Genomic DNA, 20949 nt, shown 5'->3' with positions numbered 1-20949 from the left:
AACAGGAGGTTACCCGACCGGTGCCCAACGCTGCTTTTAGATCTTAGACTAGATTTGGCCCCGCCCCCAAGTCAATCAATTTATCGCGGAGACTGGAGGGCCCACGATTGGCCCGTCTGGAGAACTTGGCCGGAAGACCTGGGCAAGGGGGTGGGTACTAGCGGAAATGGCTGCGGCTGCGGTGAGTCGTGGCGTCGGGGCCAAGCTGGGTCTGCGAGAGATTCGCATCCACTTATGTCAGCGCTCTCCTGGCAGCCAAGGCGTCAGGTGAGGCACTGCGTGGGGAGGCTGGCGGGCGGATTTCGGGGCGCCGGGGTCATGACCTCGACCTCCAGGTTGTTTGGGGAGGCTCGCGCCCACACAGTGCGCGCGGCGCTCTCTCTGGCCCCGCAGGGACTTCATCGAGAAACGCTATGTGGAGCTGAAGAAGGCGAACCCCGACCTGCCGATCCTAATCCGCGAGTGCTCTGATGTGCAACCCAAGCTCTGGGCCCGCTACGGTGAGTGCGGACGCTGAAGGTCTGGGACCCCAGTGAGGAAACGAGGGTTCAAGAAGTCAAACAGCCGCCCAGGGTCAAGCAAAAACTCGTAGAGTCTGGACTTAAGAATTTCCATAATTTGCCAATATGGAAATTTACGTTCATAGGGTGATAGGATGCCTTGTGTCTTGGGTAATAGCCGTGTGGAGGCCGGCCCAGTCCTGCATTGGGACCAGCCGCTGTCATTTTTGTAATAATTCAGAACAGTTTTCTGAAAGAAGAGGTGCTGGTCAGTTCTTGTCAGTGTAGATCCTTACAAATTACGTGTGGGCAGTGCCGATCCAGGCAGAGTGTTAGATTCTTAATGAAAACCTAGAACAATGCTTCTGTGTTGAACACTTAATGCTAGGCTCTGCTCGGTCGGTGCTTTCCTACCTGTAGGTCATGTCATCATTGTATGAGGTGGTTGATTCTTTTCCTTTTTTCATTGTAGAGATTAGAAACTCGAATCAAAAAATTTTTAAGTTTTATTTAATTCTTGTTCAAGTACAGTTTTGTGTCTTATATTACCAGCCCTGCCTCCCTCAGTGCCCCCCACCTTAGTTATTGTCCATGTGTCCCTTATACTTGCTCATGTGAGTCCATCCCCTTTTCCCTTATGATTCTCTCCCCTCTGGACCCTGTCAGCCTGTTCCGTATTTGAGTGTCATTGGTCATATTTTGCTTTGCTTGTTTGTTTTGTTGTTTAGATTCCTGTTAATGGTGACATCATATGGTATTTGTCCTTCACCGCCTGGCTTATTTCACTCAGCCAAACCAAAATTTTTACGGAACATTACATAGGGTTAGGTAGCTGCATAGAACAGTGTCAGCCTTTACATATGTCCCCCTTCCTAGAAAGCACTTCTGCCAGACATCCATGGTTGGCCCCTTATTATTCAGGTTATTTTCAGTTCTGAGCTTTTGTTTCACCTCAAAAAAGGCATTCCCTGACCAGTTATGTAACACTGCCCCAGCCCCTTTTTATTACATTACCTATTTCAATTTACCATAATCTGAAAATTACTATCATGTTTTCTGACACATAGTAGCATGCCATGAATGTTTATCAATACTGATTAGTGGTATTTTCATCATGGTTCTTAACACCTTGCCCTAGGAATGTCTGGAGAAAGTGGGACGTCACACCTAAGGCAGATTGATTGTAACAGTGGCCATCTGTAGTAATGACATGCTCTCAAAACTGAAAGAGGAAAAAGTTCTCCGGAAAACCAGCAGACTAGAGATGGACTCAGACAGCTGCAGTGTATTAGACTAGGTGACAGTGGGAGCCACAGAGTGGACACCCAGCCAGGGCTAGGCCCATGCAATGAATGCCTACGGTGCCCCTTAACACTTCCCTGAGACACCTTCCTTACCATTATGGCCACCCATGATCAGCCAAGATTCTAGTTGGACCTGGGCTTCCTAGATGTGTTTGAGACCCACTGGATGAAGTCTGATCCTACCAAATCTATCTCAGTCATCTCTTTACTACCGTTCGTATCAGAACTATAAGTTGATGACAAAGACCTGTTGCTATATTTTGCCAGCCCCACAGTGCAGGGGGATACTTAGTCACCTCCCTTTCTCTCCAGCATTCGGCCAAGAGAAGAATGTCTCTTTGAACAACTTCAGTGCTGATCAGGTAACCAGAGCAGTAGAGAATGTGCTAAGTGGCAAAGCCTGAAGTCTTCAATGAGGATTCAGCCCCACAGCCTGGGCTCTGCTGGACTGAGTACAATGTGGAAAAAATGTGTTCTCCTGTTTGTTATAAAGCCTGTGCTGTAAGATACTGTCTCCGAATGTTCTTTACCTCATTCCCCCTCCTACCCCTACTGTGCAACCACTGAGACAAAGCAGTTTAATATAAAAATAAAACTTTATTATGCCCCATCAAAGGCCACCACCAGCTGCTAAAACATAACAGAGGGAGAGAGAGAGAGATTCCAGGGCCCCAGAGTAAGTAAACCACACCCACTTCCCTCTGGTCCTGCCTGGACAGTACTGAAAGAAAGAGTGGGAGCTGAAGTCCAAAGGTCTTGGTTTAGGCCTAGGTGTGGGATCAGAAAACATGAAGAGTCATTATGGTCCTAAACCCCCCAAAAAGGGACTCCATGGGCATGGAAGGTGGGGTGAGGGGAAGGAGCAGTGACATCGAGAAGCCAGGTTACCCACGAAGAGCTGTCTGCTGGAGAGCATGCACTCGATCCTGGAGCTGTGCCTCCTCCTCATGCCTTTTAAGGGCCTGTAGCCCTGATTGTTGCAGGAAGGCCTGGGCAGTCTAATGGCAGGAAACAAAGGGATTCAACATCTAGGCCTCTGTACCATAACACTCAATTCCCAGAGCCTTATGGGTTAGCCCACTGCTTCCTGGGCATTCCCAGTAAGAGGATGCTGTTTCTAACCTGGAGCCCATGTAGGCTGTCCAGGTCCACAGAAGTGGCTCTAGTTAGAATTGGAAAGAAAGGGGCCACGGTGAGACTAGAGGCTTCAGAACAAAAGGGATTGAGAAGCAGGACCAGAAACCAACCTCTGGCCGATAGAGGAACAGCAGCTGCAGCAGCTCCAAACTCTGGCCTACTACTCCAGTGTCAGAGACGGCCAACATGTCCAGCAAGGCAGAGAGCAGGGGCCCTGGCCACAGGCGGCAGCAATAAGCAGGACCCTTCTCTGCAACGTTGCACAGAACTGTGAGCACCTGTAGACAGATGGTCCCCACAAAGGATAAAAGCCACTGACAGCAAAAACTATGGATTGATGACCACATGCCCCAGGCACTGTGCCGAGCAATTTTATGAGCATGTTTTGTAATCCCCACATAGTCCTCAGGATTACTGTTCCTAATTATAAATCAGGAAACTGAAGCTTAAAGTGATTACTTCAATTGCCCAAGGCTAGTAACTAGTAAACCAGTTTAGGAACTCACATAGACAGGCGTGCCCCTGAGACCATCTGTACCACACTACCTGCCAGCTCTCAGCTAAGGGCACTTCTGAGTTCCTGCTGTTTACACTTCAGCCACTAGACCTTAGATGATTCCAATACCTACCCATACGCTCACCACATTAGATACAGGCAACAACTGCAAGAGAGGCTCAATCAGGTCCAGGGAGAGCAAGGAGTTACAGAAGCTAGGACTGTTTGCTGGAAGGGAAAATGTCAGAGTGAAGTCCCTGTAACTACAGCCTGAAAACACCCTGTCAATCCAACCCACCTCACTCCAAACTACAAGGAAGTTTTCCTAGTATGTAAAGGTCCTGGTCTTGGCAGATTATGGCTCATACCAGTGAGGTTGTTAAGGAGCCAGAGGCCCTCAGGAAGCAAGCTGGGCTGTTTCTGGAGGAGGAACTGCAGAAGGATAAATAAGGATGCCACAACACGTTCATCTCTGAGCTCCATTTGCCCTCCCACAGCATCCACTGCTGGCTCTGTTAGCAAATTGCTAAGACACCGAAGCACAGGGCACACCAGCTGCAAAGACAGGTTGGGGATCAGGTGTAAGGAGGAGAGGCAACCTATATCCTGGAGAAGGAAGAGTAGGAAGAAAGGTTGAGCAGATCTTGACCTGTCCTCTTCACCTACCAGCTCCAGTCCTGCACCCTCAGATCTCTGGACAGCACCAGCCAAGTCCAACAGCAGCAGCCCCAGTGTGGCCAGGGCCCCATGGGTGATGAGCAAGACGTTGTTGACCTGGCTGGGCAACAGGAAACAAGCACTGAATAGTTACTAAGCCAATTCCACTTTCAGTTGGCCAACATCCTGGGTCTGTGGGTTTCGTGGGTTTCCTGATTTTGGAGAAGACCGTGGAAGGAAGAAAACAATTCTAGAACCCGAAGTTCAAAAACCTAAGTGTCATGAAGGGAACCGCAGGGGAGGTCTGTGGCACTTTCCAAACTTGCATGTTACCTGCAGATAATATAGTGAAGGCACCAGGCAAACTCCACAGCGACTCCGGGGTTCAGCTTTGGGCCAGGTTGCAGTAGTTGCAGCATGTGCTGGGGGAGAGTGGAGCCCAGGACGGAGCTGCCAGCAGAAGCAGAGCTCTGAGTAAGAACCACAGGAGGCAAGATGCCTGTTGCTCTTCCTAGTAGCGGGCGGGAAACCCTAATAGCAGGTGGGAAAAGCATCCAAACCCAAAGTCCTTCTTAGCCAGACACATGGGGAGTTAAATGTGCAATAGTTTGGAACCAGACTTGAGGTATCAATATCACTGCTAAATGGGTCACCCTGACCATACACCTGAAGACAGTTTTACTTACGGGATGATTGTTTCGGGAGCTTCCTTAGCCTGCAGGAGCTGGGACAAGGCATATCCAAGGGCTTCAAGCACAGTCTGATGAGGGGACTAAAAACAGACAGGGTAGGAATCTGACTCTTGGAAACTAGGCCAGAAGACAGGGCAGAGGCTAGAGCTGCCTAACCAAAGTTATTTGGTTAGCTGCCTAACCAAATTGGGACCTAAGCCTCAATTTCTCACCTGAATAAAAGGCAAATAACATCTATCCCACCTTCTTACCAGGTTATTTCAAGGATAATATTTAAACCTGGCATAACCTGCCCCTCCAAGACATTCTGCTCTTGTGACCTGTTCTCTGACACCTAGTGTAACATGACTTTAAAACAGCCAAGATTTTGCAGTTTGTTTCTTCTGCGTGGCATACCCTGCCTAGGTCCCCCACTCCCTTCAGATTTCTGCTGGAAAAAAGTGAGAGGAGGGTTGCCCAGGGAAGAAGACAGAGAAGGCGGACATTCACCTGGATGCAGGCAGCCAAGGCTGGAATAACGCCCTGTGGCAGGAGCTGCCTTCTCACAGCTTCACTCTCCACGATCAGGTTACCCAGTGTATACAGACAGAGCTCCTGGAGCGGGACAACAACAGCACTGGGCTTGGCCCACATCAGTTCAGGGTGGGGTGGGGGTGGGGATGGAGAGAATGAAGCAGCCCTGTCCTGGAGACTCTGGGCACAAGAGGGTGAAGATAATGTACGGGTGTGGGCATCAGGGGAAACTGGTTTTCTTCTCCCTACCTGCCAGCTCAAACTGGACCCAAAGACACAATTTCTACACTCAAGCCAAAACCAAAGTAGGAAGGGACAGGGCTTACTATAAAATCTGAGCTGTGACCGGAGAGGTAGGTGAGAAGGTAGGAAGTGGCTGGCAGACAGGCCTCAGCCACCGCAGACTCCTCGGAATGAGAGAGCTTGTGAAGGCACCGAGCCGCCTCAAGCTGCAGCAGGGCCTGGTTGCTGGTTAGGAGCCCGACCAGGGTCCGCATGCTGCCCTCCAGCCTACATGAGTGAGTACCAGAGCCCTGTTCAGCCTGTGGCCCCTCCCCTTCCATACTCCTATCCATCCCTCAGAGCCCCTGCCACCCACTCACTCCACCCACACTGACCTGATGAAGGTCTGCTGTGTCTCTGGGCACTGCAAGCCTCGACGAAGGCTGGCCAGAGCTCCCTCTCTCTGCTTTTCCTCTGTTCCCCGCTGGGCTGACCACAGGAACTGCTGGATCTGGCAGCCAGGGTAGGGAGAAATAGTAAGTCTTGAGCCCTGCTCTGCCCACTTCACCTATGAGCCCTCCAATACTACACCATCCCTAGAACCTGTCATTCACACTAATATAGCTAGTAAGTGCCAACACCGCAGTAGAGGGGACAGAAGGAATCAGAACTAGGCTTAATATCAGCCCTGCCTCTTATTCTTCAAGGGACCTAAGCCTCAATTTCTCACCTGAATAAAAGGCAAATAACATCTATCCCACCTTCTTACCAGGTTATTTCAAGGATAATATTTAAACCTGGCATAACCTGCCCCTCCAAGACATTCTGCTCTTGCGACCTGTACTCTGACACCTAGTGTAACATGACTTTAAAACGGCCAAGATTTTGCAGTTTGTTTCTTCTGCGTGGCATACCCCGCCTAGGTCCCCCACTCCCTTCAGATTTCTGCTCCTGTCACTGCCTCTGGGAAGTTAGCTCTTTCCGGCTTCCTGTGGGAGACTTAGGGGTTTCTGTTGTGCCTCATGTTTCCTTCATGACAGGTGTTAGATAGCACATCTCTGTCTCCATCGTGGACTGTGAAGACTTCAAATAAAGGGACCCTGTTTATCCTATGTCCCTCAGTACAGTACCCAGCAGTCTCCCGGCATGAAGTAAGTGCACAATGAATAAATGGTTTAGCCCAGGCACAAGTGCTTTGTCAACTGCATAGGTAAACACAGACACTACCAACACAGGGGATGCCCAACACTTACTGAATGAATAAATGAACTAAAACCAACTCTTTTACTCATTTATTCAGTAAGTACTGTACAGGCATCAGAGTTTTCAATGATGACAAAGATAGGGTCTGGGTTCCCGTGGACTTAAAATCTAATTAGAGAAATAATAAACAAGCAAATAAATTAGACAGGACCATTAACAGTCTGCAAACATGCTGTCAGGACAAAATACCAAAAGGGACCCACTTGAGATGCAGCAAATGTAAAAGCCTTGACAGGAAAGAGCCTGGTATATTCTTCCCAGAACTGAAAAGGGGAAGGGTTGGCTGAAATGAGTGAGCTGGTAAGACTGGAGGTCTAGATCATGCTGGGCTTTATGATCACAGGAAGGAATTTGGTCCCTATGTATGCCCCCCTGCCCCCACGGATCTCTATGTACGTTTAAAAGAAGCATCTAACTGATGTATGGAGAATGAACTTGGGGGCTGCAAGTATAGATGCCAATGACCCGTTAGGTGGCCGCTGTAAGTATCCATTGGAGGGTGGTGGGAGCTACAGCGGTGAGGCACAGAAAGACTCCAGATTTGTGTTTGTCTTTAATCCTCACCGAGGAAATTTTTTTCATGGTTTGGGTTCAGGTTTGGGTACGGACCTTGAGTACCCGAAGAAGGAATTTGGCGCCAAGACCTCACCGCGCACCCTACCCCCTCACCTCGGCTTCTCCGAGGATCAAGTCCACACATCCACTTTCAGCTTCCTCCGGGGTGTCATCTCTCAGCAGCCTCTTGCTGACCAACTGCTGCTCTCTCCTCGCCTTCCGCAACGCTGGGGACAAAGGAACCGACTGAGGGCAAAGGAGGGGCACCCAAGACCCAGAATCCGGCCTCCCACCGCCATAGCCCATCCCGCCGTGTTCCCTCGCCCGCCCACACCTGCCTCCCGCTCCCGCCGGCGTCGCCGTAGCTCCTCCACCCCGCATCCCACGGGTCTGAGACGGCTCTGCCGTCGGTTCCACATGGTGGAGCTGGAGGAAATTCTCAATGAGCACAAGGCCCGGATCTCAGACCCCCGAATAAGTAAGATGGCAGGGACCAAGCAGTCGCAGAGCAAAGCGGAAGGGGCGGTGAAGCAGGCGGAGCTCGGCGCCGAGCGTAGGCGGGGCGGAGCGAGGGGCGCGGCCTAAGGCAGGGGAGGCGCGAGGGGAGGCGCGAGGGGAGGCGCGAGGGGAGGCGCGAGGGGGTGGGATTTGGTCTGAGAGCGGAGCAAAGCTTCTTTCTGCCCCCTTGGTTTCTCTTCTTCCCAATACCGGGAAAGTTCGTCGAACTGTTCGAAAGAAAGAAACTCAATCCCAACCCTGACCACCCCGGGCCAGTAGAGTCATCTTCCATTCAGCAAATAACCACCCCACTCCTAAAACACCTTAGAGGAACATTCAAAACTAGCCCAAGTTCTAGGAAGATATGGGATACCATTTGTTGGTGAAATGTTATCAGCACCCCACCCACACACGTAACCAGCACGCTTCCCACTGATGAGTGGCCATGTGTTGCCATATTGAATGTTGGGGATAACAATTATCCCCATTTTATGGGTGAGGAAAAAGACAAATATAACTATTTCACTGTTCTGCATAAAGCGTGAGTTGTATTATTTTTAGAATGACTTACCAAATCTTGAGCGCCAATAATTTGCTGGGTACTTGGGAAACACGGATGAGTTTTAAAAAGGTGTTTCTGCCCTGGCTGGTGTGATTCAGTGGTTGAGCGCCAGTCTGCGAATCAATGGATTGCTGCTTCCATTGCCCTAGACTGGGAATGGTTGGGTTGCTTTCCAGGTTCCCAGTAGGGGGCACGCTAGAGGCAACCACACAATGATGTTTCTCTCCCTCTTTCTCCCTTCCCCTCTCTACTTATTTTATTTAAAAAATTGACAAAATCTTTTTTAAAAGGTATTCATTACCCTCAAAATCCAAATTGTGGCCAACTAAGCCCTATGTGGTCTAATCCCTGCATACATCTCCAGTTTCAGCTGAAGAGCACCTCACTTTATCACCTCTCCTGGGTCTTCTCTTTGTCACCTAAACAAACCCTGCTCTTTTCCTTCTCCAGGATTTTGCACAGGCTGTTTTTCTACCTAGACCCATGTCCCTGCCCCCGCACTGTAACAGGGTACAGCCAAGAGGGGGACCCCAAATAGGGATTTGAAATGGGGTCCAGAACTCAAGGTGTCTAGGAAATATTAGAAAGACACATAAGATGTCCTCACCCCTTCCCCACAACAGGTGTGAGTTGGGGGAAGGGATACATGGAGCAGGGCCATTGAGAGCTATTTTGTACAACAGTTTTGCAGCTAACCTCTGGTATGGTCATTTAAGGTATCTGTAACCTTTAACTGCTTGCATAGATATGTTAAATAGCTGTGGCCATGCTCTGAGACAGGGGGATGGAAGGGACTCCTTCCCAAAGATGTGACTGGGGGCAGTTCCCCCAAGTTTCAGCACCTGCATGCGAGCTTGGAAAAGATTGGCTCCATGACATAGGGCCACACCTGCCCAGATTCACTATGGCAGCCTAGTAAAGCTGGAAAAATATGAGAGTGCTGGCAAGTGTAGCCGATTGTGGGAGGAGTCGGAAATGGGGCTGCAGAGGAAGATTGGTGTCAGGATTTAAAACCAGATTTGGCAGCCATCGAAGGAAGAGCCACACGCTTCTGTCAGAGTGGGGACCCCCACAGCCACGTGAGATCCACGTGGTTTTGGCCAGAGTGGGGACCCCCTCAGCTTTGGTGTAGAGAAGAGGACCATGCTGTTTTGGTCAAAGTGGCAACCCCTGCAGCTTTGGTAGAAGAGGACCACGCAGCTTTGGGGTGCTCCCTTTGGCCATGTGGCCTGAGAAGCAGGAGAGACTTTGACTGGAAGAAGGATGAAAGAACTCTTGCCAGTAGGCCATGAGAAGGTACCACATGGTTTTGGATTAATTAGAGATCCTGCCTGGATGGCGACACAGCTGATGGTGCTGGCAATCTGAGTCACGGACACCTACTTTTCCTGAGTTATGGTACCCCAAATTAGGGCAGGGGGAGAGGGAAACACTGTGGATGTCTGTGGGTATCCTAAAGGACTTTGATATTCTAATGAAGACATTAGGTCACTACTTTAAGTCTGTATACCTTTAAATAAACATTTCCTTTCCTTTTCACAAATCTCTGGCATTGAGAGACATCTTTCTTGAGGCAGTAGGCAATCGAACCTAGTGGGGGGTCCTTTCGGTAATAGTATATCGTAGGTAATAGTATATCGTACCCTTGCCTTTGACCTTGCCCTGTGTTCTGTGACACCACCACAACACCCCGCCCCCACCACCGACAACCAGCCCCTTCCCTTAACTAACACCATCCTCAAGATCTCAACTCTTGTGTCCCCTACTCAGTTCTACTGGACCAGTTGCCCTTGTTATGAGAGTTAATAGTGGCATAACTTCTTCATGACCCTTTCACAGCTGTCATTAAGTTACAGTATAAGTGATGTCATCTCCACCCAAACCCCCTTTACAGCTTGAAGAGACTAGTGTCCTAATAGTACTTAAGTTTGAGGGGGGAGGAAAAGTGGATAAAGAAATGCCAAGTCCAGTCAAAGCTTTGTTTGCCGAATTTCTTAGAATGAATTTTACCAAGTTACAAACTCTTGTGAAAAGAATCTGTAATGGAAATTCTGACAGACTTTTGCCTAACGGGGCATTGTTGGATGCTCCTGTGATGCTAGTGTAACGTAATAAATTATTAAACTGTGCAAAGTACTGTTTTTGCCTTAAAATTTTATTTTGTGTGTCTTGAAAACTGCAGTATTAAGCTCTGGCTGGTGTAGCTCAGTGGATTGAGCACAGGCCTGCAAACCACACGATTGTGGTTCAATTCCCAGTCAGGGCACATTCCTGGGTTGCAGGCCAGTTCCCAGCAGGGGTCAAATGAAAGGCAACCATACATTGATGTTTCTCTCCCTCTCTCCTTCCCCTCTAAAGATCAATAAATAAATAAATAAAATCTTTTAAAAAATAACATTCTTTTTTTTAATGAAAGAATCTTTTTTAAAAAATATTTTATTTATTTATCTTTAGAGGGGAAGGGAAGGAGAGAGGAAGAGAAAGATCAATGTATGGTTGCTTCTTGTGCATCCCCTGCTGGGAACTAGCCCCTGCCGGGAACTGGCCCAAAACCCAGGCATGTGCCCTGACTGGGAATCGAACCGCGATCATCTGGTTCACAGGCCCACACTCAATCCACTCAGCTACACCATCCAGGGAAGAATAACATTCTTAAAAAAAATTTAAAAATAAAATTCTTTTTAAAAAAAGAAAACTGCAGTATTAAAGGTATTGAGATTTGTGCAAATTCTGGGCACACTTGGCATGAGCTAATGTGTTTTTATTTTTACAAAATTGTAATAGAACTATGCAAATGTGTTTATTAAAAGAAGTTCTATTGAAGGCCTCTAATTTTTAGAAAGCTATTACTTAAGCAAATACACAAATAAGAAAAGAAAATCCAGAAAAGGGCATTGTACTTCTCACCAACTTCCTTCCTTGAATTTAACTGAAAAATTTAGTTAACTTTCTCTTGAAGTCAACTGATAAAGCCTTTGATTTCATCCACAAAATATCTACTTAAGTAGATGTAGGCCATCATCATTCTGTCTACCACACCTTCTCTCGAAGCTCAGCATCCATTTAGCCCCTGGAGGGCCATTTATTGATCACCTACTCTGTACCATGCACACTCTGGTTGGGCTTTGGGCCTGAGTCTTATCTCTTTCCTCATAGACAATCTGATTTCTATACTCACATTTTTCTCTTGGTGGGAAAGGTGTGCTATGTCCCCAAGCAAAAGCTGTGTTCTGCCCAGAGTGTCTGCTCAGTTACAGCTGCCCAAATTGCCTTTTTACCTACCTGGCAACACTGTTAATGCTATAAGAAACAGCCTCATGTCTTCTCATCTACTACAAGCCTAGCTGTTCCTTTCTCCTACCATGCAGAAGTCCTCTATAAGAGTCTCCTTCACTATCAACTGTAGTTCTGGGTCTGTTCTCACCTCCCCCATCTATTAGAATACTTGAGAGACCAAGTAATGGTCATGTCAGCATCCCAGGGCTTTGCACCAATCCCTGTACTTGGTAGACAAATAATAGATGTTCTTGAATCAAAGTATGAGTTGAGAATCTGTGCAGAAATTTATTGCCCTCTTATCTTGGACCCCTCATGCAAATGCCTCCACTAAGGAGATGGGATTTGCTTAGGAGCTAGTCTTCCAAAGGCAGAGGCTCTGCCAAAGAAGAGAACAGTCAGGGCTACTGTCAACTGGTATGGCTCTGTGCCAAAGACTTATTGACACGTACCATTATGTCCATTCTATTTTATTTATTTTTAAATTTATTTTTAGAGAGAGGGAGAGAGAAACACTAACGTAGACATGAGAGAGATATGATTGGTTGCCTCTCACATGGCCCTAATTGGGGACCTGGCCCGCAACCCAGGCATGCATGCTGAATAGGAATCAAACCAACGACCTTTTGGTTCACAAGCCAGCACTCAATCCACTGGGCCATACCAGCCAGGGCATTATGTCCATTTTAAAAGTAGAATGGACATAAGGGAATCTGAGGAACGTGAGGCCCAGAAAGTTTCCCAGGCCTGGCAACCTCAGTGGTAGATCTGGGTGGGATTCCATGCCTGGCTCTCTGACTGCAGGGTCAGTGTATTTAACACTGTGCTATATTAACATCTTGGTCCTTGGGGATGTTCCAGTGACTGACAAGGTTGAGCCTTGGGGCATGGCTCAGGGCATCAGGGAATTTCCACCAGGACACACTGAGGGGAATGAGGCCTCCTTGTTTGGATGGGGGACAGATGTGGAGCTACTTTGGGAAAACGAAGGAATTCAAATGTTTTTCATGTAGCTTTTTCCTCAGAAATCCAAAGGTGCAGAACTGTGAGGGCTGTTTGTGAAAGTGTTGACAATAAAACTTCAATGGCTCAAAGCTCTTGTATTTTATTTTACTTTTATGTATGTATATATGTATGTATTTATAAAATATTTTATTTCGTTTTAGAGAGGGGGAAAAGGAGGGAGAGAGGGGCAAAGAAACATCAATGTATGGTTGACTCTCACATGCCCCCTGCTGGAGACTTGGCCGGCAGCCCAGGCATGTGCTCTGACTGAGAATCCAAGGCAGGGGGGGCGGGGCTTTCATTCACAGGTGGCACTCAACCCGCTGAACCACACCAGCCTGGGCAGCTTATTTTTGTTTATTGATTTTGAGAGAGGAAGAGAAGAGAGAGACAGACAGACAGACATTGATTTATTGTTCCACTATGCATTCATTGGTTGATTCTTGTATGTTCCCTGATCGGGGGTCAAAACCACAGCCTTGGCACATCAGGATGATGCTCTAACCAACTGAGCTACCCAGACAGGATTGAAACCTTTTTTTAGATTATTATTTTTTAAATATTTATTTATTTATCTTTAGAGGGGAAGGAAAGGAGAGAGGGAGAGAAATATCAATGTATAGTTGCCTCTTGTGCGTCCCCTGCTGGGAGTTGGCCTGCAGGGAATCAGCCTGCAACCCAGGCATGTGCCCTGACTGGAAATCGAACCACGATCCTCTGGTTCGCAGGCCCGCACTCAATCCACTGAGCTACACCAGCCAGGCTCAATCCACCGAGCTACATCAGCCAGGGCAAAAGTTTTTAATTTTGATGAAATCCAGTTTATCATTTTTTCTCTTGTTGCTCTTGATTTTAAGGTCATATCTAGGAATTTATTTATTTAATAAATAAATATTTATTTATTTATCTTTAGAGGGGAAGGAAAGGAGAGAGGGAGAGAAATATCAATGTATAGTTGCCTCTTGTGCGTCCCCTGCTGGGACCTGGCCTGCAACCCAGGCATGTGCCCTGACTGGGAATCAAACCGCGATCCTTTGGTTCGCAGGCCTGTGCTCAACCCACTGAGCTACACCAGCCAGGGCCAAAAACCTTTTTTAAAATGAATGAATTTTTTTTCTGAGCCATATGCTAGCCAGAAAAGGGTCAGGTTCTTGGGCAGGAAATCTAAACCACCAGCAGCGTGGCTTGGTGAAGAAAGCTACATATCCACTATCTTAGAGTTAATGGGCTCTTTTTTTAAAGGTTTTATTTATTTATTTTTAGAGAGGAAGGAAAAGTGGGAGAAAGAGAGGGAGAGAAACATCAGCGTGTGGTTGCCTCTCACATGGCTACCATTGGGATCTGGCCCGCAACCAGGCATGTACCCTGACTGGGAATTGAACCAGTAACCCTTTGGTTCACAGCCCACACTCAATCCACTGAGCTACATCAGCCAGGGCTTTTTTTCATTCTTTTTTAAAAATATATTATATTGATTATGCCATTACAGTTGTTCTAATTACCCTCCTTCATTCCCCTCCACCCTGCACACCCACTCCCCCACCATTTCCCCCCCTTTAGTTTATGTCCACATGTCTCAAGTTCTTTAGATTCTATGTTTCCCCTACTATTCTTGCCCTCCCCCCTGTCTATTTTCTACCTACCATCTATGCTACTTATTCTCTGTACCTTCTCCCCCCTTCTCCTCCTCCCACTCCCCTGTTGCTAACCCTCCATGTGATCTTCATTTCTATGGTTCCACTCCTGTTCTAGCTGTCTGCTTAGTTTCCTTTTGTTTTAGGTGTGGTTGTTAATAACTATGAGTTTGGTGTCCTTTCACCGTTCATATTTTTTATCTTCTTTTTCTTAGATAAGTCCCTTTAACATTTCATATAGTCCCTTTAACATTCCATATAGTTCATGGTGATGATGAACTCCTTGAATTTGACCTTATCTGAGAAGAACTTTATCTGTCCTTCCATTCTAAGTGAAAGCTTTGCTGGATAGAGCAATCTTGGTTGTAGGTCTTCAGATTTCATGACTTGGAATACTTCTTTCCAGTCCCTTCTTGCCTGTAAGGTCTCTTTGGAGAAATCCACTGACAGTCTGATGGGAACTCCTTTGTAGGTGACTGTCCCTTATCTCTTGCTGCTTCTAGGATTCTCTCCTTCATTTTAATTTTGGCTAATGTAATAATGATGTGCCTTGGTGTGTTCCTTCTTAGGTCCAACTTCTTTGGGACTGTCTGAGCTTCCTGGACTTCCTGGAAGTCTATTTCCTTTGCCAGATTGGGGAAGTTCTCCTTTATTATTTGTTCAAATAAGTTTTTCACTAGTGGCTGTTCCTCTTCCCTTTCTATTACCCCAATAATGCAGATGTTGGAACATTTAAAGATGTCCTGAAGGTTCCTAAGCCTCTCCTCATTTTTTTGAATTCTTGTTACTTCATATTTTTTGGTTTGGTCATTTTTTTCTTCCTTCTGGTCCACTCCCTTGATTTGAGTCCCCATTTCCTTTCCATCACTATTGGTTTCCTGTGCATTTCCCTTCGTTTCAACTAGTTTAGCCTTCATTTGTTCCTCTAATTTGTGACTAAAATCAGCCAGTTCTGTGAGCATCCTGATCACCAGTGTTTTGAACTGTGCATCTGATAGGTTGGCTATTTCTTGGTTGCTTAGAGTTATCGGCTCTGGGGCTTTGAGATCTTCTTGAGCCATAATGTTTTGGTATGTTCACACCTGTTACATATGAGGAGCAGAACCCTAGGTGTTCACCAGGGCAGGGCAACCCAGTGGCTAGGTTGTGATGCTCTATGTGGGAGCGGGGTCGGAGAGAGGCAATGGCAGTCCCCTCTGCTGCTTCCCACCACTGAGGCCTGCATGGTCTGTCTCACCGCTTGCTCCTTCGCTGGTTTCTCTGCAGACGAATGTGTGATCCTGGTCAGCCTGCCTCCTTGCGCCCTCACTGGGTCTGCCTGTTGCTACCGCACACCTGGGATCTTCCCACGGCTGCCTGCTTGGCTGGGTGGGGAGATCTTTCCTGCCCACCCTGCTCCACTGCTGGCTCCGCCCCTCTTACAGGTCTGGCTGGTTGGTTGATTGTTGTCAGACTTCCATATAGTTCAATTTTCTGTGTTTTGGCTGCGTTTTTGTTACTGAAACTTTGTTTCATTAACTTTAAACTTGGTTGTGAGAGGAGGCACAGTATTTCTACCTATGCCTCCATCTTGGCGGAAGTCCCTTCTTTTTTTTTTTAAATAAAAGTTTTATTAACCTGATGGTCTCTTTATACATGATGTTTTGGGGAAGAAATATGTAAGCTGTTTAAAAGAATTTACACTGGTTACAGATGGGAAGGGGAGAAGAAGTGGAGATAGTTCCATGATAGGTGCACAGTTTATAAGGAAGAAATATTTGCTACTCTGATTAGTTACAGACAACAGTCCTAAGTGTTCACGCCTGCACAAGATGCAATGTCCTAGTGGTTGGATAGACGCCTAGAGGTTCATTCAAATCTCCAAAACTTTGGGGATGTGAACAGTCTTTGTTAGTTGGTCCACAGCTACTAACTGGTTAACTCATCCTGTCTCACTCATTCTTTGATTCCTGTAATTTCATTTAGAACATCTCAGAATTTTTCTCTTGTCAAAGCATAAACCCTACCCCATGCTCTGAGACTTTTGCCTTTTTTGTTAAAACAAGTGAGTTACTAATTAATCCTCCTTCAATATAGGTCCAGCCCTTCCTTCCTAGGGCACAAGAATTGTGTTGGGGGGAGGGCAGGGGGGCACTAGGTGCAAGTGGGAAAATTGTGTTTAAAATATCTAGTTCATTTTTAGGATGGGGAAATAAGAAGTGTAAGAGCCAGTGGCTTGGTCAGTGTGTTTCTGTCAGACACCTCTACTTAAGAAAGATACTACTTTCTTAATCAACAAAGTAAAAAAAAAAAAAAAAAGAAAAATGAGCAAAAAAATTAAAAAGGGAAGGGGAGTTGTTCTCTACATAAACTTCCTTCCCTTGAACTTAATTCCACCCTCGGAGTCAGTAGATGAAGTTTGCAATTTCTTCCACAAAAGAGGCAGGTAAATATGGGAGGGGGACTGGACCACCAAGACTAGGGAAAAGTCAAAGAAACAACCCCGGTTGTGCCGCTGGGATGCAGGCGGGGGAGGCAAAGAGTCCTGGTAGGAGGCGCTGGGGATCTTCCTTTCTCCATACCCACCAGGGAAGCCTGAGGCGCCTGAGTCATCACAGCACTGCCCGGGGCAGAGCACAGGAGAGGTCTCGAAGGCTCCTTCCTGTTACACCCCTCCTCCCAGCAACATAATTCATCGCAAAATTTCCCAGAAGGGTGTTACATGCAGTGGTGAAAAGAGGTGGGGAGTGACCAGGGTTCACAGAAGAGGGAACAAAGTGACATTCTTGGGGTTATATAAACTCTCCAAGGTCGCCAAAGGGTGTGTGGAGGCTGGAAGCCGGCTAGTGCAGCGATAGAGGAAAGAAGCGGAAGCCTTTCCCAGAGCCGGCCAGGGACGCAGGGGCTCTGAGCACCCACCTATCGATCATGGTGAGCATACGGCTCTGGGGCCGAGGCCGGGCTACTGGGGGAATTCTAGGGACTGGCTAGGCCGCCCTGACCTCCGCTCTCTTTCCAGGTGCGCACACCCTGCCCTCTGCTGCTGCTGCTGCTGCTGCTGCTGCTGCCGCTGCTTCACCTCTCTGCGGCCACGCCGGAGCCCTGCGAGATAGACGACGACGACGTGCGCTGCGTCTGCAACTTCACGGATCCAGAGCCCGAGTGGTCCAGCGCCTTGCAGTGCATGAGTGCCCTCGAGGTGGAGATCCACGGCGGTGGCCGAAGCCTGCAACAATTTGTAAGGTTCGCTGACACCAACCCGAAGGAGTATGTTGACTTAGTCAAGGCTCTGCGCTTGCGGCGACTCACAGTGGGCACTGCACAGGTTCCTGCTCCGCTTCTTGTCGCCATTCTGCGTGGGTTCGGGTCTTCCCGCCTCAGGGAACTAACGCTCAAGGACTTGGAAGTAACGGGCATGATGCCGCTGCCACCTCTGGACAACATTGGGCCAGCGCTTTCCACCCTCAGTCTCCATAACGTGTCGTGGGCAACAGGTGATGCCTGGCTCGCCAAACTGCAGCAATGGCTCAAGCCAGGCCTCAGAGAACTGAGCGTTGCGCAATCACACTCGCTCGCCTTTCGCTGCGCAGACCTCCGCACCTTCTCCTCCCTCAGGACCCTGGACCTGTCGGACAACCCTGCGCTGGGCGAGCGTGGACTGGCTGCGGCTCTCTGTCCCAACAAGTTCCCGGTCCTGCAGGAGCTAACGCTGCGCAACGCGGGGATGGAAACGCCCAGCGGTGTGTGCGCAGCACTGGCAGCGGCAGGTGTGAAACCTCAGCACTTGGACCTCAGCCACAACTCACTGCGCTCCGTGACCCAGGGCGCTCCGGCTTGTATCTGGCCCAGCACATTGAGCTCTCTCAACCTGTCGTTCGCTGGCCTGGAGCAGGTGCCTCAAGGACTGCCAGCGGAACTCAGCGTGCTTGATCTCAGCTGCAACAGGTTGCACAGGATGCCTCGGCCAGAGGAGCTGCCCAAGGTGACTAGCCTGACACTGGACGGGAATCCCTTTCTGGAACCGGATGCCTCCAAGTACCAAGAAGTCCCGAACTCCGGTGTGGTCCCAGCCTCTGCGTGTTCAGCCCTGGCTTTGGGGATGTCAGGAACTGTTGTGCTGCTTCAAGGAGCTGGGGCCTTGGCCTAAGAAGGCCCAGGGAAGAAGAATGGATTGGCTCAGATTGCCCTGGCTCTGGAGGAGCTTGGGCAGGACGTCTCTACCAACCACCTTTCTGCCCATCTTCATTAAAATCTTAAACAACAGCCCTTGTCATTCACTCAACAGATGTTTGCTGTGTGTCTGCTAAGTGCTGGGCACAATGATGGATGGGAAATCCATTATATAGAGATTTTCTTCAGCCCAATTCCCCAGAAATCATATCTGCCTAAGTAAAGAACTTCAGAGGCGGAAGACTCAGGGGGACACTGCCTGTCTGGGGCTGTGTGGAAGAAACAAAGGGTTTCTGTGCAATCCAGGCTTTTGATCAGATTGCTGGTACCTGTGTAAAAGGGTATTGTGTAAACATAACTAGGAAGGTACAGAATGTTTCCTTTCTGGTGCATTTTTCACGATCCATCTGGTTTCCCCAAAACAATAAAAGCCACAGCCACTTGCTTCCTCTCTCTGTGTCTGAGACAGGAAGGACAGCTGCCAGCTGTCCTACATTAACTCTGAGTTGCCTAACTTTAAGATACCTTTCCTACTCCATAAATCTCCTCTGCACACCTGCTAAATTCCACTGTGATGTCTGATGGTAAATTCAGTCATGGGGAATTGGTGCAACCATTAAACTGTCTCTGAACCACAGATCTTGTGATTAGGTTGGTAAATACTGTGTAACTGTTTCAGGCTGGCTCTTTGATTTGCAAATAGGATAACGTCTTAGACCCATCACAGGGCAATTAACAAGATTGCCACCTATCCGAATTATCTCAGAAACCCAGGATATCAGCTAAGAGGCGCAGTTCCTTCTAAGTGTTTCTTTTCTACTAAATCTGGGAGGCAGCCCACTCATCAGAGAGCTAGATACCTGCTTCACAGGCTGGGAAGAGGCATGCAAGCACAGTCCTCCAGTCTGCCTCTTTCCAGTGTCCAGAACTACACAGACAGGACTGGAGAATGAACATTAGTATTGATAGGAGCATTGCATGGGTCACCAGACCACAGACTCAAAAAATCATGGGGACCACTAAGTAAACTGCCATCCCCACTCGGGAAAACCCAGTGGAATACCCTAAAGTACTCCAGTCCTAAAGAGGACTGCATCCAGCCTGTTGGGACATTTCTAGTATCAGAGAATTAACCACTTTAAGCAGCTTCTCACATTGAATAGCTCTGAGAACTCTTCTCCAAACAGTTACAGAGGCCCTGTTCCACCTCAGGCTCTGTGCTAGGAGCCTGGTGTACAAAGATAAATCAGAAAATTCATGCCCTTGGGGAATTTTCAACACAGTAAGGAAGACACACACAAAAAGATAGTTGTGATTTAGTGACGAGGGAGGATCAACTCTGTAAGGGAAGGATGGTCCTCTGGAAGGCTGTACAGATGAGAAGACACTTAATATGGTTTTTTTTAAAGATTTTATTTATTTATTTATCTTTAGAGGGGAAGCATCAATGTATGGTTGCCTTTCGTGTGTCCCCTGCTGGGAGTTGGCCTGCAGGGAATCGGCCTGCAACCCAGGTATGTGCCCTGACGGGGAATCGAACCTCGATCCTCTGGCTCGCAGGCCCGTGCTCAATCCACTGAGCTACACCAGCCAGGGCTTAATATGGGTTTTGAGAGGTGCATGCCACTTCCTCAGGAAGAACATCCCAAGCAAAAATGGGTAGCATGTTAAAAGACTCAGAAACACATCCTAGCTGGTGTGGCTCAGTGGATTGAGTGCTGGACTGTGAATCAAAGGATTGACAATTCAATTCCCAGTCAAGGCATGTGCCTGGGTTGTGGGCTAGCTCCCCAGTGGGGAGTGTGCGAGAGGTAAGCACACACTGTTGTTTTTTTCTCTTACTATCTCCCTTACTTCCCCTCTCGAAAAATAATAAAATCTTTTAAAAAAAGGACTCAGAAACCTGAAAGTATATGGCCAAACCTGGGAATTATAACTGATTAGGTAGGGCTAAAATCATGATGATGGAAGCTGGAAACACTCATTCATTTAAGTACCTACTATGTGTCGTGCACTATGTTAAACCCTGTGACTACAACAAGAGTAAAGCAGAAATTCTTGCTTGTATGAAGTTCGGATTCTAGTTGGCTGGTGGGGGTGAAAGGAAGACAATAAACATCTCAAACTTTGGTAAGTGCTATGAAGAGAAAGGAGACAGAGTGTTGAGAATCGATGTGTTATTAGGATTGTTAGGAAAGGCCTCTCTGATATGTGGTTTTTAACAGATATCCAAGTGCATTGGGGGAGAGAGCTTGAGGATATCCGGGTGAATAGCCGGATACTTGAGTCAGAGACAACAGCAAGTGCATTCAAAGATCCTGAGGCCCTTGGGACGTTAAAGGAAACAATAAGGAGGACATTGTGGCAGAAGGAGGGTAAGCAGGGGCATTAGGGAGAATGGTAAGAGATGAGAGTAGAGGTGGAAGCAGGGCCAGATCATGCAGAGCCTTGTAAAGCAATCCTACTCAAAATATGGTCCAAAGCAA

General features: G+C 47.8%; 3 protein-coding genes across 9 annotated transcripts; 2 read left to right on the top strand and 1 right to left on the bottom strand.

The window, feature by feature from the left end:
• The first annotated feature begins 66 nt into the window (after positions 1 to 66).
• On the top strand, positions 67 to 2311 carry NDUFA2 (NADH:ubiquinone oxidoreductase subunit A2). The gene is made up of 3 exons (XM_037062102.1): positions 67 to 267; positions 394 to 500; positions 2117 to 2311. Exons 1-3 carry the CDS (start codon positions 167 to 169, stop codon positions 2206 to 2208), a joined length of 300 nt encoding a protein of 99 aa, XP_036917997.1. The 5' UTR covers positions 67 to 166; the 3' UTR covers positions 2209 to 2311.
• Positions 2312 to 2381: 70 nt separating this feature from the next.
• TMCO6 (transmembrane and coiled-coil domains 6) lies at positions 2382 to 16881 on the bottom strand. Of its 7 annotated transcripts, XM_037062038.1 has the most exons (14): positions 16876 to 16881; positions 14063 to 14070; positions 7674 to 7800; positions 7454 to 7566; positions 5917 to 6032; positions 5626 to 5809; positions 5276 to 5380; positions 4781 to 4866; positions 4428 to 4544; positions 4104 to 4215; positions 3806 to 3992; positions 3571 to 3665; positions 3052 to 3219; positions 2382 to 2802 (listed from the first exon to the last, which is right to left on the bottom strand). In XM_037062038.1, the coding sequence occupies exons 3-14, from the start codon at positions 7756 to 7758 to the stop codon at positions 2689 to 2691; spliced, it is 1482 nt and encodes a 493-aa protein (XP_036917933.1). In that variant the 5' UTR covers positions 7759 to 7800; positions 14063 to 14070; positions 16876 to 16881; the 3' UTR covers positions 2382 to 2688. The 7 variants fall into 7 exon arrangements, 6 of the variants coding, with proteins under 6 accessions (XP_036917933.1, XP_036917925.1, XP_036917940.1 ...); XM_037062030.1 differs by lacking the exons at positions 14063 to 14070; positions 16876 to 16881 and having other exon boundaries at positions 7674 to 7868; XM_037062045.1 differs by lacking the exons at positions 14063 to 14070; positions 16876 to 16881 and having other exon boundaries at positions 7678 to 7825.
• CD14 (CD14 molecule) lies at positions 16779 to 19100 on the top strand. The gene is made up of 2 exons (XM_037062088.1): positions 16779 to 17224; positions 17313 to 19100. The coding sequence occupies exons 1-2, from the start codon at positions 17222 to 17224 to the stop codon at positions 18438 to 18440; spliced, it is 1131 nt and encodes a 376-aa protein (XP_036917983.1). The 5' UTR covers positions 16779 to 17221; the 3' UTR covers positions 18441 to 19100.
• The last annotated feature ends 1849 nt before the right edge of the window (positions 19101 to 20949 follow it).

The sequence above is a fragment of the Sturnira hondurensis genome, unplaced genomic scaffold (assembly GCF_014824575.4).
Source record: "Sturnira hondurensis isolate 20B ecotype Veracruz unplaced genomic scaffold, ASM1482457v3 Scaffold0001120, whole genome shotgun sequence".
Taxonomy (NCBI): Eukaryota; Metazoa; Chordata; class Mammalia; order Chiroptera; family Phyllostomidae; genus Sturnira; species Sturnira hondurensis.
This window is presented reverse-complemented; position numbering and strand designations above follow the sequence as displayed.

Coding starts and splice junctions, on each gene's coding strand:
- TMCO6 (XM_037062038.1), bottom strand. CDS start 7,758: ATGTGGAACCGACGGCAGAGCCGTCTCAGACCCGTGGGATGCGGGGTG. Junction 7,567..7,673: donor CCGGCGGGAGCGGGAGGCAG/GTGTGGGCGGGC, acceptor CTTTGTCCCCAG/CGTTGCGGAAGGCGAGGAGA. Junction 6,033..7,453: donor TGATCCTCGGAGAAGCCGAG/GTGAGGGGGTAG, acceptor CCTGGCTGCCAG/ATCCAGCAGTTCCTGTGGTC.
- NDUFA2 (XM_037062102.1), top strand. CDS start 167: ATGGCTGCGGCTGCGGTGAGTCGTGGCGTCGGGGCCAAGCTGGGTCTG. Junction 268..393: donor CCTGGCAGCCAAGGCGTCAG/GTGAGGCACTGC, acceptor CTGGCCCCGCAG/GGACTTCATCGAGAAACGCT. Junction 501..2,116: donor CAAGCTCTGGGCCCGCTACG/GTGAGTGCGGAC, acceptor CTTTCTCTCCAG/CATTCGGCCAAGAGAAGAAT.